Genomic DNA, 18,957 nt, shown 5'->3' on the forward strand with positions numbered 1-18,957 from the left:
GATTAGTCAAATAATCATATTTTGCAGTTTTATATATTCGTGTGGAAGGATTTTAGATGTTTTATCTGTTATCCTAGGGATACATGTGAATAGGTATTATCCTTGGCTAAAATCTGGGGTTGATTGAACATAGACCCCCCTGCAGTATTGTCCTTTTGAACAAACTAGTAGTTTCATTGTTGCAGATAGGCCCCTGCGTTAAAAATTTTTTATTCTTTTTACCCTCAGAGTTACTCCTTTCACCCATGAGCAATATCTGCCAAAAATTCACCAATACTCTATGCTACGCAGCAATGAAACTACAGGGATAGTAGGTTCAAAACAGCAATACTACTAACGCCAAACTCTAACTTGGGGTTAGATGAGGGATGATAATCCTTACGGTAACAAACGGGTAAAGGTCGAACTAAAATACAGCTCTTACTCTCAAAGCTGAATTATGACATGATGACTTGAAAAAATTGAATTTGGGAAATCAGGAAGGAGTAAGTCTTACTCTTTGTTTTAGGTCATGTTTTACTTGTAGGCAACAACCTGCACCCACTGAGGCTAGTTTATTCATCTGCATACTTTGCCTAGATCAATGACTAAGTCGGTAGTGCAATAAACAACATTTCTTTTAGTATACCTTTTGACTCATATCTTGATTTTTGTAAGCTAGATTATTATTAAAGGCCTCCAAATTGCCCCTATTGGACAACACTAGTCTCAATTTCAAAATTTGAGATCTTCAACACTTGACCAATTATATCTCTCACCAATTATATCTCTCATAGAGAAACTCAGCTGCGATACCTATCGCATAGCCTGTAGTTTCTCAATTTTCAGGTTTCTGAGATATATTATTTGGTAAAACCTAGAGTCTTTAATATAAATAATAGCTAGCATAGTATGCGCTATCTATAAGAGTCCTCCATGTGAGATTAATATAAAACTGCAGAGATTAGAATATTGTAGATGCACGTGTCCAATTTATGCCTGAAACTTCTATAGTAATTTCCATTTTTAAGTATATAGTTATAAAATTTTGAGAGAATATGTAGTTGCTTAATTGCACTCTTGCAAGTAGGGGTGCTAAACCGTATCCGTATTTAAGAAAATACCTGCAACCAAATCAGTCAGGATATGGATATGGTTATTCATATCTATAACTGATAGAATATGGTTACAGATATGGGTTTACAGTGAAATATTTGGCTATGTATTCGAAATATCCGAATACATATTGATCATACTATTGTAATAGTTTTAATCCTTAGATTATGGCTTTGAGGTTAATTTTGATGATCAAGATGTCTAATCTTAGCTTTCTCGATATAACGAACATAGTAATAAACTCTTTTGTATCACACGAACTATATTTTTTTCAATATTTTTTAGTTTTCCCATATCCATTTTGTATCCGCATGCATATCCGCTTATATATCTGCATGTGTATCCGTATCCATATCTGATTTTGCCGGATATGGATACAAATTTTTCTTACCGAGAATATCTGTATCCATATCCTTGATGGGTAAGCGAATATGGATATGATAAGTATCATACTCGAGCCGTATCCGGACCAAATGCACCCCCACTTGAAAGGCATGTTATTTGGTGAAATTTAGAGTCTTTAGCATTAATAAGCGATTTGGGCGAGAGAATGTACTGTTGGGATTTCATTTAGGATTTGATTGTACATGTTAACCCAGCATACTGCTGTCTGGTATCTCTAAGAACCCCGTGAGTAGGATTAATATGAAAATCGAGAGATTTATAATCTTATATGTGCATTTGTCCAAATTATACCTGAAGCTTCTGTGAATTATGTGGGGTCCACCCACGTGAAAGCAAAGCTAAATCAATCACGTGAATGAAGGACACGTGATTGGGGGAGCCACATGAGAAAACAAAACCGAGTGATTTGTTTTCAGCCGCAGGCCTACCCGAAACTATTTTTGCAGCTATATATAGCCTTTATTCGGTGTCCTAGGGTTTAGTGCAAGGTGGGTTTCTTTGCTGGCGGCTACAAAGGTGGGCAAGGCAGATTTGTTTTTTTTTTACGGCTGCAGAGTGTGTGCAAGGTGGGTTTCTTTGCTGGCGGCTACAAAGGAAGAGCAAGGTTTGTGCTTGTGCAATTGAGTGCAAAGGCAGGAGTTGTTGGCGGCTAAGAAAAGCAAACAGAGATTTGATTTTGCGGCTGTTGCGGGAGAAAAACGCAGAAGAAGTCAGTCATCCTTTTGTTGGGTTTTGTGCATCTTTTGTAGAGAGATATTGTGAGGGATCTGAGAGTTTGTTTGAGGGTTTAAATTGAGTGATTGTAAACCCTATTTGTATCTCTCCCTCTAATAGTAGATCTCCCCCTCCTTGCCCCGTGGACGTAGGTAGTTTGCCGAACCACGTAAAATTTGTGTTCTTGTCGTGATTTGTAATAGCTTGTAGGATCCCTCGACAAGTCAGTCCTAGAACTGATGAGAGGAAGAGCCGATATCTCACTTGGTTGAGATATCCGCTTCAGATTCTTGTTTCCTTTGAGAGACGGGAATTCTTATCGATCTAATCTCTCTTGTTGTGCTACCGAAGTGCTGCCGAAATTTCCGCTGCGCACAACAAGTGGTATCAGAGCTCCGGGTTGGACTTGGGAGCTTGTTCGAAGGATTCGCTGAAGGATTCCTATTTGAAGAATGGGTGAAACAAGCACATCGGGATCGTCTCTTACGAAGACGATACATAGTTTGAGCATCAATAACATGAAGATTGATGTTCCGAAGTTCGACGGCAAGATTAATTTCGGATTGTGGAGGTGTCAGGTGATGGACGCCTTGGACGCTCAGAATTTGGAGGAGACTCTTGAGTTACAAGAGAAACCTGCCGAGATGGAAGCTAAGGTTTGGAAGAAGATGAATAGTAGGGCGTGTGGAGTTATTCGGTCATGCTTGACGCCGGATCTTATTTATGACGTGATGAACGAGACGTCGGCGAAGAAGATGTGGGAAACACTCAATGAGAAGTATTTGACTAAGAGCATTGAGAATCGGCTTCACTTGAAGAAGAGGTTTTACCAGTTCAAGATGAAGAGAGAAGTTTCCATCAGGGAGCATGTTAACAACTTCACGAAGCTACTTTCAGACATGGCTAATGTGGATATCATGGTTGAGGATGAAGACAATGCAATGCTACTTTTGTGTTCGTTGCCCGAGGATGATTATGGTACTTTTATCCTAACTATGATTAATGGAAGAACTACTGTTAGTTACAAGGAGGTGACCTCAGCGTTGGTGAATTATGAGTTGAGGAAGAGTGTTGATGAGTCCTCCGAGAAGGCATCGGGAGATGCATTAGTAGTTCATGGCCGTGGTTCAAACCGAAGCAGGAGGTCGCAGTCTAGAGGTGCACATCGTGGGATTCGTAGGAATCAGTGTGCCTTTTGTAAAGAGGATGGACATTGGAAAGCCGAATGCCCAAAGTTAGATCGAGCCGACAAGAATAAGGGGAAAGCTGTACAAGCTTCAGAGGTGAATGTTGTCAAGACTAATAACAACAATTCAGATTCAGATTCTTCGGACTATTCGTTGTCTGCACTACCGTCAGTTTGTGTTGCCAACTCTACAGAGTGGATGTTGGATTCGGGTGCTTCATACCACGTTTGCCCTAGGAGGGATTGGTTCTCCAGCTTTCAGAAGTTGGAAAGAGAGGATGTTGTGCTCATGGGTAATGGACATGCATGCTCTATTGGTGGTATTGGTACCGTTCGGATTAAGATGAGTGACGGGATGATGCGGGAGTTGGAAGAAGTGAGGTTCGTTCCGCAGTTGTCGAAGAACATCATTTCACTAGGAGCTTTGGTGCATCTGGCTCAGTGTTGTAAATAGCGGCCAATAGCGGGGCTATAGCGGCGCGAATAGCGGTCGCGACCCTTCAGCGCTACGCGTAGGGGTTTCGCGGCTGGCTTAAGCGGGAAAATCCTCTATTCATTCGAATAGCGCGTAAAAGCGGATTTTAGCGGGTTAAAAGCGGGTTTTCACGGTTAAAAACGGATTTTCGCGGTTAAAAGCGGATTTTCACGGTTAAAAGCGGATTTTTGTTGTTAAAAGCGGCTAAACCCGCTAAACCCGCTATCACACATATTATGATGCTATATTTCTTGAATTTCTTCATAGTTTCATTCATACAACAAGCTTATTAATTGTTATTTATTGATAATACAAGAAATTTACAACTAATTGAATTTTTAGATTTTTTTATGAATTTTCTTATTATTTAGGATATTTAAATATATTTAAATTTGACCGCTATTTGACTGTGCGCTATTTGCCGCGATTTCGCCACAATAGCCCGATATAGCCTTAGCGGTACCTCGCCGCGACGCGCCGCGATCCGCTATCAGCAACCTTGATCTGGCTATAAAGTGACCTTGGTGGATGCACGTTTGAAGATCACATTGGGGTCCATGATTGTGATGAAGGACGTCAGAAGGAGTAATTTGTATTATTTGCTCGGAAGCACGAAGATTGATAGGGAGATGACGACTTCATCAGATTCGGCTAGACTGTGGTGTTGTTTGATGCTGGGTTATTTGATTGGTAATGTCGTGCATAGGTTGTTAAGGAGTGCTTTGACCTGCAGTTTGAAGTCATGTGAACCCATTAGTATGAGCAAGAAGACCGAGGTGAAGTTTGGCACTTCTATCCATTATTCGAGGGGTCATCTGAGGGGTGTTCATTCAGGCATTCGGGAGCCTTCCAAGGGAGCATCATTGGGAGGTAATAGGTATGTGGTTTCCGCAGTTGGGGATTGCTCTAGGCATTGGTGGGTTGCAACCAAGTCCCGTTGGTGTGAAGTCCTAGAAGCCCGCAACAAATGGAGGAAGTGTATTGGCAGAAAGGTGAAGGTACTTCAGTCTGATGTTAGAAGGAGGTACAAGAGGGACCTATGTCTGCATTCGTGCCGAGCTCACGGCAATTGGAGACACTTTATTGGTGTGGAAACTTTGAGGCGACGTGATGAGATGGCAGATTTGGGGAGCTGTTCCTTTCTGGAGGAGGATCGGCGTTTGATGTCGAGCATTGGTATTAGTGTGCGGGCTACGACATGTTTGGGCCATCTTATGTATTGGTTGCCGACTGCTGCATGTAGAGATTTTGGATCTGGTGGAGCTGCTTCAGATTTTGGGTTGCGTCGGATGTTTGGCTACCCAGCACTTGGTCACATCGTGGATGTGAGATTTGATCCGATAGCACATTTGGGATTCAGAGGCGTGTTTGATTATCAGGTATTGGCTTCTGATTTTGTTCTGAGCAGGTATGTCACATTTAACTCTCGACAGGTGGAGAGTGGTGATCAGATCTTTGGAACATCGCAGCGGGTGGAAAGTGATGCTACTCCACGTTGGGTGGAGACTCCAGATCATACTGCATCATTTGGGATTCCAGCTGAGGTGACACAGATTGGGGATCATTTGGATTTGGATGCAGATGATGAGTTAGATTCGATTGCAGCTGATGGACTTGATTTGGATACGTCCATTGGTTCACCTCAGATGGAGGTGTTTGATTTGTCTCAATTTGGGGCCATAGAGAGTGCTATCAGTTGCAGATCGTTTGGTGATATTGAAGAAGAGTTGCAGACTTTTCTATTTAATTAAGGGCCTTTGGAGGCCATTTGGGTGAACTACGTGAATGCTTGATTCCTTGGGCAAGAGGATACGTAGGCAGTCTTTATGATGCAGCCGGGTTTGGATTAGTTTATGGGGGTGAGATCGATTTGGTGAGCGACATCGACATTTGGGGTGAGTGTTCACACTCTCATTTGGGTCTCAGCAAGTGAGGCATTTGGTGTGGTCGGTGTAGGCTCAGTTTGATTGGTGAGTAGACACATTTGGGTCTCAGCAAGTGAGGCATTTGGTGTGGTCGGTGTAGGCTCAGTTTGATTGGTGAGTAGACACTATTTGTTTTGGGTGAGTGTTCGCACACCCGTTTGGGTCTCGACCTGTTGTGGATGGAGTCCGTTGTCATGAGTCCATTGCCATGGCGTACTGGATGCAACAAGTGAGACATTTGTTTTGGTTGGTGTCGACTCAGTTTTGGGAAAACTTCACCGAGGTGGAGAATTGTGAATTATGTGGGGTCCACCCACGTGAAAGCAAAGCTAAATCAATCACGTGAATGAAGGACACGTGATTGGGGGAGCCACATGAGAAAACAAAATCGAGTGATTTGTTTTCAGCCGCAGGCCCACCCGAAACTATTTTTGCAGCTATATATAGCCTTTATTCGGTGTCCTAGGGTTTAGTGCAAGGTGGGTTTCTTTGCTGGCGGCTACAAAGGTGGGCAATGCAGATTTGTTTTTTTTGACGGCTGTAGAGTGTGTGCAAGGTGAGTTTCTTTGCTGGCGGCTACAAAGGAAGAGCAAGGTTTGTGCTTTGTTTCGGCTGCAGGAGAGAGAGCAAGTACAAAAGTGCAAGAGTAAAGGCAGATGTGATTTTTGGCTGTTGGAGAAAAACGCAGAAGAAGTCAGTCATCCTTTTGTTGGGTTTTGTGCATCTTTTGTAGAGAGATATTGTGAGGGATCTGAGAGTTTGTTTGAGGGTTTAAATTGAGTGATTGTAAACCCTAGTTGTATCTCTCCCTCTAATAGTAGATCTCCCCCTCCTTGCCCCGTGGACGTAGGCAGTTTGCCGAACCACGTAAAATTTGTGTTCTTGTCGTGATTTGTAATAGCTTGTAGGATCCCTCGACAGGTCAGTCCTAGAACTGATGAGAGGAAGAGCCGATATCTCACTTGGTTGAGATATCCGCTTCAGATTCTTGTTTCCTTTGAGAGACGGGAATTCTTATCGATCTAATCTCTCTTGTTGTGCTGCCGAAGTGCTGCCGAAATTTCAGCTGCGCACAACAGCTTCTATATAGCTATGTGACTATTTGATTTATTAGTATACACATGACAAAAATATCATTTCATATTGCAGGATTTATAAACTTACAGAGAGGTAAATAATAGCAGCAATGATAAAAGTCCAGTATCGGCCAAGATGTGCATCTGCAACATAAGCTCCAAGAATGGGAGTCATCCACACCGTTCCAACCCAATTTGTGACGTTGTTTGCAGATGTAACGGTACCTTCATGGAGCTTGTTGGTTAAGTAAAGTACCAGGTTTGATGAAATCCCATAGTATGCCATCCTTTCAAACACCTCGTATACTGTGACATTGAGATGAATTATAAAACTTAGCAAAGGTTGATTGAATTAATTGTACTATATCAAAATTTTATATCCAGCTCTTGTAGTATTGATGTCAAAATTTGTGGTTAGGATAACATGCGCAATGGACTACTTTACAAGGATAAAATGCTTTGAGTCCTGAAATCCAAAGATCTGAAATGGCAAGATAGAACTTAGGCTCTAGGAGATTTAGCAGCAAAATCAGATTTTAGATGATAAATAAAACAAATTATGTGACAATGTTAATGTCTAAGCATCAACAAAAGAAGATGCTATACACAATGCAAAAACAAAACAGGGGATTTAACAAGATTTTAGCAGGGTTTTCTTTTATCAGCAATGATAAGAAAATCTAAGGACAATTCTCATAAAAACAAGTCTGGATCCAAAAAAAGTTTTTCTTTTTAAACTTTAGGGAGAAAATTACCAACAACAAAGGAGCAAGCAGTCCATCCTCCTCTCTTTGTTCTGAGAACAGGATTACCCTTGAGATCAACAGTGCCATCTTTAGTGTACTCCCCTGCTTCAATGCTCTCAGCCATTGCATTGTATAGAGCTAAAAGTAAGCACTGGCAATATATAGAGATTGGGTGAAACTTACAGTGTTCTATTTGGATGTCAAAATAATGGTGATGATGATAATAATAATTATTATCATACTAATAATAATCATCATAACATTGTGTTTTATTTGGAGGCAAGTAGTATGGGGGACAAATAAATGAAGACAATAGTTGAGACATGTATAATAAAATACTCCATTAGATGGTGTCATTGTATAAGAGTAATAATATTAATGTTGATGAACATGGTTTTGCTTCAAATATCTGATTACTTATTTTGTGATTGCATGAGCTTACATGGGGAAGTGTGTCCAATGAAGAATTGGTCCCTTATCCTTTAGGACAGTGGATTGAAGTTTGTAGAAGGGAATAACGAGCTTAACTTCTTTAAGTGAAGTAGTTCAGTTGGCTATTTTCCTCCATCCATCATATTTGTATTGGATTCAAAAGTTTGATATTATATCATTTAGAGAAAGCTTATTCGAAATTTCGTGCATTTATCAGGTTCATTAAAACCCTTATTAACGAATTGCGGGAGATTTATACCCACCATTTGCTTGTGGAAAAATTTGCAGTAAAAGAAACAAAGGAAAATTGATTTGTATTCCTTTAATTTCAGTTACAATTGGATTTCCTGATTACAAAAGAGAAGAGAATGATCTGGATTCTCTCCTTTGTTTAATTCTGGGTTCTTCACGGTGGCGATGAGATGCCTCCCTCGAATGCTCGCGTCAAGTTTGCTTCTCGTTGACGATCCGATGTCTTGTTTCACTGGAACGTGGTCTTCTCCTCACGATTTGACGTTGTGGAGAACTTGCGTGGCAAGTTTAAAACTCTTGATGAGTTGATAACTCTGATCGAGTTTGAACTCTATGAAAGAGTTGATTTAACCGAAATCGGTCTATAAGCCAAAGATAAAGAAAGCTCCTGTTGCCGAATATTGCTGAGGGATGACGTCGATCTCCTCAAATGACTGCCCAAGGATCTCTTCCATTGCTGCCAAGAAGTTCCAGCAGACCGTCCTGAACTGAATTGATTTTCAGTTATTTATAGGGGATTAAGGGGTGTAACCACCTCCTTAATTCGCTCCTAAGTGGGGTTAATGGGATGTAACCGCCCCTTAAATCACTCCTGAGTGGAGTTATGATCCCCTCAGATCATGGGAAACGGTTTTGGAACCATTCAGCTCGTGTTTGAACGAGTCAAACGCAAAATCCATGTTCTGATGCGAATTCTGCGTTCAAACGCAGTGTTTGGAAGCTTGAACGCAATGTCTGAAAGCTCGGACGCAGCGGCTGGAAACTGCATTGGCACCTTGTTGGAAGCTGCGTTTGGTAGCGGTATAGAGTTGCGTCTGGCAGCGCTTGGAGCTGCGTTGGGCAGCGGTTGGAGCTGCGTTGAGCAGCGGTTGGAGCTGCGTTGAGCAGCGGTTGGAGCTGCGTTGAGCAACGGTATAGAGCTGCGTTGGGCTGCGTTCGTGGCTATGAACACGATGCGTCTTGATGCTGGTGTGCGGGGAGGACTTCCGCAGCTTGATTTGAAGAGACCGTCGATTTGTAGTCTCTTTCTGTCGAAGCGTTGCAAAGATCGTCATTTTGTAATCTTTGCTTTAGCTCTCTGATATGTGAGAGTCGTCAGATTATAACTCCCGATGTTGATTGTGGAGGCTGTTGATTAGAGCTTTCATCAATTGTTGTGAAGGTCGTCAGATTGTAACCTTCATCGATCCACGTGAAAGTCTTCAAATTGTAACCTTCTGGAAGTCGTCAGATTGTAACTTCCATCATCGGTGTTTGATGGGGATCAGCTATCTATTGTGATTTTTAGACAGCCTACACCATTATACTTAAAAAATTATTTGAAAAATAAGTTGTGTGCCACCATAATAGGACAATGCTAAAGTTTAAATAAATGCTTGTTAGGTCCTCCAGCTCCATTAGAATTGGACAGAAACTACCTAAAGGAATAATATATATATATATAGGGCTCTTAGGTATAACATGAGAAAAGGCTGCCTGTGAATCTTCATGCTTACTAGGCTATATTCTTTTGGGACAATTTGGTGATTCCCTGTTTGACATTTTGGTTGCCTCCCAAAAAAGGGGGAAAAATACATGTTCTCAAAATTATATTACAAGTTAAACTGATAGTTCCAAAAATGGAAAATCTAAAAATGTCCTTTAATGAACTTGGTCACATAGAAAGTGACAGAGAAGCAAAAATAAATAATTCTATACATTTCTTTCCGTTGTCTGATAAAATTTATAAATCTAGAAGAAAAGTATAAGAAATTTTATTTTGTTTCATTGTCATTGACTTGTTCGATAATAACAGGCGAAACCACTTGATTTCCTCCTCTCAACCAATAATCAAAGATTTAGTTTTATTAGATTTCATTGATTTTTGTGAATCTTAAAATTGACAGCTTTTAATTAATTTGTCCTCAATGCTGGTGCCAGCTCCACTATTTGATAGGAAACTTTTACTCTCTCCTAAATCTCAACTTCTTAATCAAATAATAAATGAACTAGGATTAAGTTAATCCTCATTTATGCCAATGATGTAGACATCGTAATCACATTCCATAAACTAACCAAGGGATCCTAATAATATATTGGTCAACTTGACCTTTGTCATGAGGATAAGCTCCAAATTTGCAGTCACATAAATGCATTGTCAGAACCCTTAATATTATACCATCTATCTTGCTTGAAAATTGACTTGTTTATTTGCATACAATCACTAAAAACGCTACTAGAAATATTTAAGGCTTTCGTTGCTCGACATTTACAACTATTTTATTCAAAGATTTGACTTAGATAGTCCGAAACTGCACGGCTCATGATTTGATATAGTGATCTGATTAGAATTTGGTACTAATACTAGCTTAAACACCTTCTGCTAGCACTCATACTATCTTAGGTTAAAATGTCATGATTTGGACAAAATTGTTGTGATAAGTTATGTAATTCCAAGAGGAAATTATAGCGGTTAGGAATTATATATCTTTCCCCTCAAGACAATCTCCTTAGGTTAAGTGGCATCATTCAGATGAAACTGTTTAATATTTTGATATATAAAAGCGTGACAAATGACAAGAGAACATAGCAGATTTGAGCGCAAGTCACAGTTACTTCCCAAATCAACTACAAATAGGTTTTTATGATATATATATGCAGAATCTAACGAAACAGTCAACTAGAACAAAAGTAGCAGAAGGTAAACTAAACCAATCCAGAACAAGCAACATAAGAAAACAAAATGGACAAAAAGAAAGGAGGAGAACCAGCATCTCTGAGGGCCAGCAATCCTTTGTCGAACTGTTGAATCGACTTATAGGCTTTGTCTCCATCTGGACCTGTGATTAATTAGTAGGCGGTATTATTGAAAAATATTAATATGACACAGGAGTATAGAGGTCCAAGGAATGTGATGGTGCATTTTGGACTGGATGAGGAACACAAACAAAAACAACTAAATCATGTTTGTTTCTCTAGATCAGCAAAAGTAATCCAATCCACAAGCTATAAGGATATCTACCGCCTTTTCAACTATTTGTGCTACACAAGCCATGCAATTTGCGAAATCATATTGCATAGAAAGATAGAAAAAGGTAGTTGTAGGCTTATTATTAGAAACACACTATTATTTTTATCTTATTTATTAATTCCTTATGGATGAAACAACACACAAACAATAATCGATATGGATGAAACAAACACAAGTTTCATTTTCCAACAAGAAAACATGAATGGCGCCCTCCATTTAGTATTTGCGGAGTTCATAACTAGATTCTTTTTGCTTGTCAGATTTAAAAAAAATAACAGAAAAAGAAATATGAACTGATCGATTTGAGTTGATAATGCACCACTTATGTGTTAGATAAACTCAATAAATCGCATATTTATTTCAATTTGTTTGTGGGCTCATCTGGACATTATATATCTGGGGCTCTAGGCCCGAGGCTCAACGCTACAAGGTTTGTCGATTTTAGACTAAGAGAACTAAAATATCACATAGCGAAAATAATTGATGACTATTAACTACAAAAACAATATGGTTGTTCACCACTTTTTGTTTGTGTATGTGAAGTTATCTGTTCAGCTGGTCTCTTACTATGAGAGTGATCTTTGTATTAATTCGAACTTTTTTCCCCTTAGAAGTTCATGTTTAGAAAGTGCTTACATACAGCTAATTAACATTTTTCTTTCCTTGGAGGAGGCCAAATATTTTCACTTTCCAACCAAATAACTTAATAATCTGTCTTATTAGTATTCTCTGATTGTTTAAGCAAAGTATTACAGAAAATATTAAAAGAAAGGTAAGGCTAAGATTTTTGTGGGGACAAAATAGAGATAATGAGAGAGAATCTGGTGCTTGGAGAAGGGAGAGACAAAGAATGTTTCTTCTATTTCAAATGATTAGGTGAAGAAAGGAGTATTAAAGTATTAGATATGTGATCAAATGAAAACAATAAACTAGAGATCAATTACAGGCTTATTCAAACTGAAATTAATCTATGAGTCAATTTCAACTTGAGAGATTGAGATCCATATGCATATGTCACTGATAGTAACACCACCTCAAAAGTGGTAGTTTTTTTCAAATTGCTACTCGATATCTTAGCATCCTTTAGATACGGATAGGAGTACTAAAGGTGAGTTTTAGAAGAAGAATTTGATTATAATTATCATTTAGCAACAACTTTTCCATATAAGAAAACTAAGCTTTTCTAAGTGGAACTCAACCAAATGTGTAGAATATAACATAGTTTCCAGTTTTTAATTCAAGATAAAGTGTGTGTTACATTTCTACCTTACATGTCCAGCATACTTGCACCAGCACTTAAATAAGAAGTATGGCTTGACTAAACCGATCCAATACTCAATAACTAATCGAATGAATCATACGTGATTGTTGAAATAGTTTGAATCCTAACACGTACATTTGTTATTATCCCCAGCTTGTTTTCAGTTTTTGATTGCTAAATGACCCTTTCAATTGTGTAACATGCTTATATCTATATCATGGAACCTCGTTACTTTTGGTGTGTATGTTCATTGTTCACTGCTATAGATTTGTAATACGAAGACCTCTTTTTAATGCGATTCTCTTCTTTTTACTTTGCAGTCGAAAGGGATCATCTGCTGTTGTTCGAGGACGTAAGACTTGCTCAGAACTTTGCTAATTCTAGTGTGTATGTAACTGTCATTGTTCCTTGTTATCCATATCTCTGTGTTCTCACACAACAAACATCATGCTACTATTATATTATTTTACCTTTACACTAGTGAAGGTCAATATGCAGATTCTGGAGCATGATCGCCTTCCATATAAACCACGTAGTTCTCAGTTCACCAGGTAAAACCTCAAGAATTACACCATCATTTATCCTCTTTATAAACTCATAAATGAAAACACTTTCTTCTTCTTTCTTCCTCCTCTTTTCTCTCGCTGTCACCTATTTTCAAACCATAGCTCAATCAGAGGCAGAAGCCCTCCTCAAATGGAAGAACAGCTTAATCCAAGCTGACTCACTCAATTCCTGGTCTCTGACCAACTCAAATCCCTGTAATTGGCTCGGCATTATCTGCAATGATGCTGGAAGCATCGTAGAACTTAACATCCCCAATGCTAACCTAAATGGCACCCTGCATCAATTCAACTTCTCCTCATTTCCGAACCTCACAGCCCTCAATCTCAACTCCAACCAATTATATGGCTCCATCCCTTCAAACATCTCAGCATTGTCTAAACTCACCTCATTAGACCTCAGCACCAACAGCTTTCATCAGTCTCTGCCGCCTGAGCTTGGAGACCTCTCAGAGATGCTCTATCTCCGTCTTTATAACAACAACTTGGTCGGTAAAATTCCATATCAGATAAGCAATCTTCGAAAGGTAAAGCACTTTGATCTGAGTGAAAACTACTTGGAAAATCCAGATTATGACAGGTTCGCGCCCTTCCCTTCCGTCACCTATCTTTCACTCTTTCTCAATAACCTCTCTCTGGGGTTTCCTGCTTTTGTGTTGAATTGCACTAAATTGAGGTTTCTTGATTTGTCAATGAACACGCTAACGGGCTCCATACCCGAATCACTGACAAATTTGGTTGATCTTGAGTATCTGAACCTAACGTCTAATTCTTTCCAAGGACCAATTCCGGTATTCTTAATGAAGTTTTTGAAGCTAAGGGACCTTCGGCTTAGTATAAACCAGTTCACTGGAGGAATACCTCGTGAAATTGGATCAATATCGAGTCTAAGAATACTTGAACTTGGTAACAACTCGTTAGGCGGGCCAATTCCTTCTTCATTAGGCCAGTTAAAGAATCTGGAATGGATTGATATCAAGCTAGCTAAACTCAACTCAACTATACCGAGTGAACTTGGGTTCTGCACAAGTCTCAACTATGTCGAACTGTCACTTAATCATCTCACAGGTGGCTTACCTTCATCTTTTTCGAACCTAACTAAAATAACAGATTTTGGGATATCGAGCAATTTGCTGTCTGGAGAGATATCAGGAGACTTGTTCAGGAACTGGCATAGGCTAGTTTCGTTTCAGGTGCAGCACAATTTGTTCAATGGAACAATTCCTTTGGAGATTGGATCGGCAACAGAATTGAAGTACTTGTATCTTTACAACAACTTTCTTTCAGGTTCCATTCCAGCTGAAATAGGAAACCTGGTCAACTTGCTTGAACTGGATTTGACAAATAATCATCTTTCTGGTTCAATCGCAATGGAGATTTGGAAGCTTAAAAATCTCATATCATTATTCCTCACCGCTAATGAGTTGACGAGCATGGTATCAAGTGCTTGGGACAATCAAAATAACCTCACGGGCTCTCCCACTATCCGGAATTTGTTCGTTTCCCACAATCTTTTACACGGAAATATTCCTTCATTCATATGTGACATGATTAACATCGAATATTTAGATCTTTCAAGGAATCATTTATCAGGATATTTCCCTCAATGTTGGCGGGATTTAAAAATTTTGAAAGTGCTGAATTTGGCAAACAATAGCTTGTGTGGAGAGATTCCGAGCACAATTGGCTATATGACTTCTCTGGAGTCCTTGCACCTTAATGATAACAATTTCACTGGAGAAATTCCATTATCAATGAGAAATTGCAAGAAACTTGTCATTCTGGATCTTGGGAATAATAAATTCCATGGAAATATTCCTGCATGGCTGGATAAAACATTTTCGGCACTGAGGGTCCTTCATCTAAGGTCTAACAAGTTCAATGGCAGTATTTCTCAACAATTATATGTGCTCGTTTCCCTCCAAATCTTGGATCTTGCAAATAATTATCTCACAGGAAGAATTCCTCGGAGTTTTGGAGGTCTCGCAGCAATGGCTACCAGAGAAAGAACAATGGGAAGCATGTACGCTCCATCTACCTATTCCTCATTCGGTTACGAGGAAACTGTTGATATAACTATTAAAAATAGAGAACTTGAATTTCACAAGTCACTTTCTCTTGTGGTGGGGATTGATCTCTCAAACAATTATCTCACTCTGGAGATCCCTGAAGAAATAACAGCTCTTTCTGGATTGATCTTCTTGAATCTGTCAGGAAATCAACTAACTGGCAATATCCCCAAGCAAATCGGCAACTTAACTTTGTTGGAATCTCTGGATTTGTCACGGAATCAACTTTCGGGTACAATACCTTCGAGCGTTTCTGCTTTAAACTTTCTAAGTTATCTAAATATGTCGTACAATAACTTGTCGGGAAGAATTCCATCAGGTCGCCAGCTCCAAGCACTTAACAATCCGTTGATGATCTACATTGGCAACCATTATCTTTGTGGAGAACCACTAAGAAAAAGTTGTTCAGTTGATAACACTAGAGCATTCAGCGACATTGACAGAGATGAACTTAGAAATGGGAATGATGATCAGATGATCATATGGGTATTTGTGAGCATCGCAGCAGGATTTGTAGTCGGATCTTGGGGATTTTGGAGTATTTTGATTTTTAAAAAATCTTGGAGAGTCGCTTTTTTGTTGTTTATTGATGATGTGCAAGATAGATATACACTATGATAACTATGAGAAGTTCTTAGGAAGCTCATAATAATTATGATGTACACTTATGTTTCTCCTTTTTTTCCCCATACAGTTCAGACTTTTATGTGTTCGTGCTGTTAATACGTACAAGTTGAACACCTGAAAATATTTGTAATCATGAAATTTATAAAATATCTTTCTAAATACATGTGTCTTCTTCCATTTCTTTTTTCTTAATGCTCTTAGAAATTAAAAAAAGATTAGATTTAGTAAAACCTAGATTGGAGTACCTAAAAAACTGTACAACAAGGGATTTTGCCTCATAAACTTTAACATGTGTAATCATTCAGTCTCAGTTGATAGTTTCATGATGTAGCACGGACACGGATCCGACACGGCCATCCGACACGCCGATACGAGGCAAATCCTAAAAAATACATAGGATACGTGTGTTCGACACATGTGTCCGACACGGACACGACACGACACGGCTTCATGTTATGCGTGTCCGTGCTTCATAGGTTTCATCCATCATGGATCATCATAATCTTAGTGTTCATCTTGGTTCTCATCCGTATTAGAAGTTCATTTAACTTCACTTGTGAGCGTTGAGTTGAGAGGAGTGGTGGACACTAAGAAATATATTGTTATTATTTCTTTAGTGGTACAAACTCAATACTCCCTAATACAAACACTCTCTCTCTGCTACAAACTACTACACTCTTTTACATTACAACCGCTCACTGTTTTTATTTTTCCCTTTATTTCTAGGCGTGATAGTAGAGTTGAAAATAATATGAATTTCCTTTCAAGTTTATTTTTTTTTTCTTTTATTTCCAGGCGTATATTCATTTGTTGGAGCTTGAATTTTGCGGACATATTTTTTTTTTCTGGTGAGTAAGTTGTTTGCTTGCTTTGAGGATTGGATCGCGTACATCTTTTGTTTGGTAAAGTCAGGCATGGATTTTTTTTTTTTTTTTTCATGTTAAAATCAGAACAAGAGATTTAAGACGGAATGCGATGCTAAAAATAAGAGATTTTAAGACGGAATGCGATACCAATTTGGGGATTTGAGCTCCAATTCGTGATGGCGTGGATTTTGCCGCCATTTCTTCGCTCTTTTACCGAATCTCTCGTCGGGACGATCGAGATCGGAGACGAGACTGGGAGGGTTTTTTTTTTTTTTTTTTTTCCTCCCCCATGTTGATTTTTTTCACCCCCAGCTTCAATATGGGAGGAGTTGAAAATTAGGCGGGACGCACAATTTAGGCATTGCCACGTGGAGGACCATCAGATTGAGCGCAAAAAAATACACATTTTGTTATTGGGCTTTAGCAGGGCCTGGCCTGGAATTAATGGGCATCAGTGGGCTTCAGAGGATCAAACTGAAAAGAAATAAAACCGTGGGAAGCCCATTTAACTGCCACCAACATCATCATTAATTCCAATTTTGGCGGCGCAAATCCATGCTAAGTTCTATGTTTCAGTTATTGATATATTTGTGGGAAATAAATGTAACCCCCCCAACCCCCCACCCCAACCCCCAACATATGTTTGTTTTTAGGTTCATCATTTTATGCCTAATTATTATGGGTGTATTTGTCAACTTTAAAACAGAATTGGTGTAGACTGATTTTATCCAAACTAGACCAAAGTTGAACCATTTAAGTATTGGTTCACAACGCAAAATAAATAAAATAAATTAGGGACTAGATTTTGAACTAGAAAAATCAAGTTTAATTTGGGTCCAACAATTGCCAAATTAAAAATAAGGTATTGGATCGAGGTTGTACCATTTAAAACAAGTTTTCTCGCAGGACCTAGTCAAGTCGAGCATCGTAGGAGATTGTGACGACAACTTCTCTGGAGCTCTCTGACTTGGAAGGTCTCTTGATCTAGTCGCCGTCCTAGATCTACTCCTTTTCTCGTTGTAGATGCTTCTTTCTCTCCCGCGTCGGTTCTTTGTAAGACTCTGTGCTTGTAGCTTTTGTGTTTTCAGCACTCTCAGAAGTGCGAGTTGTCAGACACTGTGCTTTTCTTTTGTTTTTTGGGTTTTATTTGAAGGATCCTAGTAAAGAGAGTTTGGTAGGTGAGGACAAGGTCCGCTCCTTACCAAACTCCTCTCTACTTAGATCCTTTCCATAGGCCATCTGTGAGTTTTTTTTTTTTCCTTCTTGTTATCTCTGTTAAGTTCCTATGCTTTATATATATATATATGAACAGAGTATCTCACCCTGTTTTTCAGTTCCAAAAAAAAAACAAGTTTTGTTAAGTTGTCAAACACAAAATTCAGGCATGTGACTCTGTAACCTGTTGCAATTCTATCATAAAACCCCCCCCCACCCCCCCCCCCACCCCCACGTTAGCATGCGATTCTATTGGAGCGCACATAGAAAAGAGGGTCAGTTTGGAAAATACAGTTCTTCTATTTGCGGCGTAGACCACGTCACGCCTATAAGAGTGGTTTTGATAGGATCTCTGCTGCTTTTTTGTTAGATTTATCTTTTTGCGGTGTTTAATTCGCTTTAATCCATGCTTGTGGATTGTATGGAGTACCAATATTATTTTTAAGCATGCGTATCTGATTATTGATGTGTACATCCGAAATTAAATAAAAAAAATTTAACAAATTGAAATCCATATTATCTTCAACTCTTAAGATTCCCAAGAGACACATCAAGTAATCACCAGTCCCCGATTCCCATCTCCGCAAGCTGGAGATCAAACACAAGCTCACAAGGTAGAAAACAACACAAGCAAGAAACAAAACACTAAAACTTAACGTGGTTCGTTTGACGAAATTCGACCTACATCCACGAGTAGGGGTGCTAAACCATATCCATATCCGAGAAAATATCTGTAACCGTATCCGTTAAGATACGGATATGGTTATTCAAATCTATAGCCGATAGGATATGGTTACGGATATGGTTTTGTAGTGAAATATCCAGAACCGTATCCGAAATATCCGAATACATAGTAGTCATATTGTTATAATGGTTTTAGTATTTAGATTATGAATGTGGTGTTAGTTTTGACGATCAAGATGTCTAACCTTTGATTTTCAGATATAATGTACATATTAATGAACTCTTTTGTATCGCATGAACTATATTTTTTCAATAGTATCTAGTTTTCTCATATCCATTTTATATCCGCATGCATA

The 18,957-nt window shown here is 39.0% G+C and overlaps 1 protein-coding gene across 1 annotated transcript in view; it reads right to left on the reverse strand.

Annotated features, from left to right (window-relative positions):
• Positions 1–16,966, reverse strand: part of LOC109825108 (protein NRT1/ PTR FAMILY 5.2-like) — a 19,498-nt gene extending 2,532 nt beyond the window's left edge. Inside the window, exons 1-5 of the mRNA XM_020391840.1 lie at positions 16,850–16,966; positions 11,054–11,125; positions 7,632–7,773; positions 6,965–7,182; positions 3,636–3,649 (exon numbers count right to left, since the gene is read on the reverse strand). Coding sequence (XP_020247429.1) covers positions 3,636–3,649; positions 6,965–7,182; positions 7,632–7,773; positions 11,054–11,125; positions 16,850–16,900 — 497 coding nt within the window. The 5' untranslated portion in view covers positions 16,901–16,966. The remainder of the gene's footprint in view (positions 1–3,635; positions 3,650–6,964; positions 7,183–7,631; positions 7,774–11,053; positions 11,126–16,849) is intronic.

The sequence above is a fragment of the Asparagus officinalis genome, chromosome 10 (genome assembly GCF_001876935.1).
Source record: "Asparagus officinalis chromosome 10, Aspof.V1, whole genome shotgun sequence".
In the NCBI taxonomy this organism is placed as follows: domain Eukaryota; kingdom Viridiplantae; phylum Streptophyta; class Magnoliopsida; order Asparagales; family Asparagaceae; genus Asparagus; species Asparagus officinalis.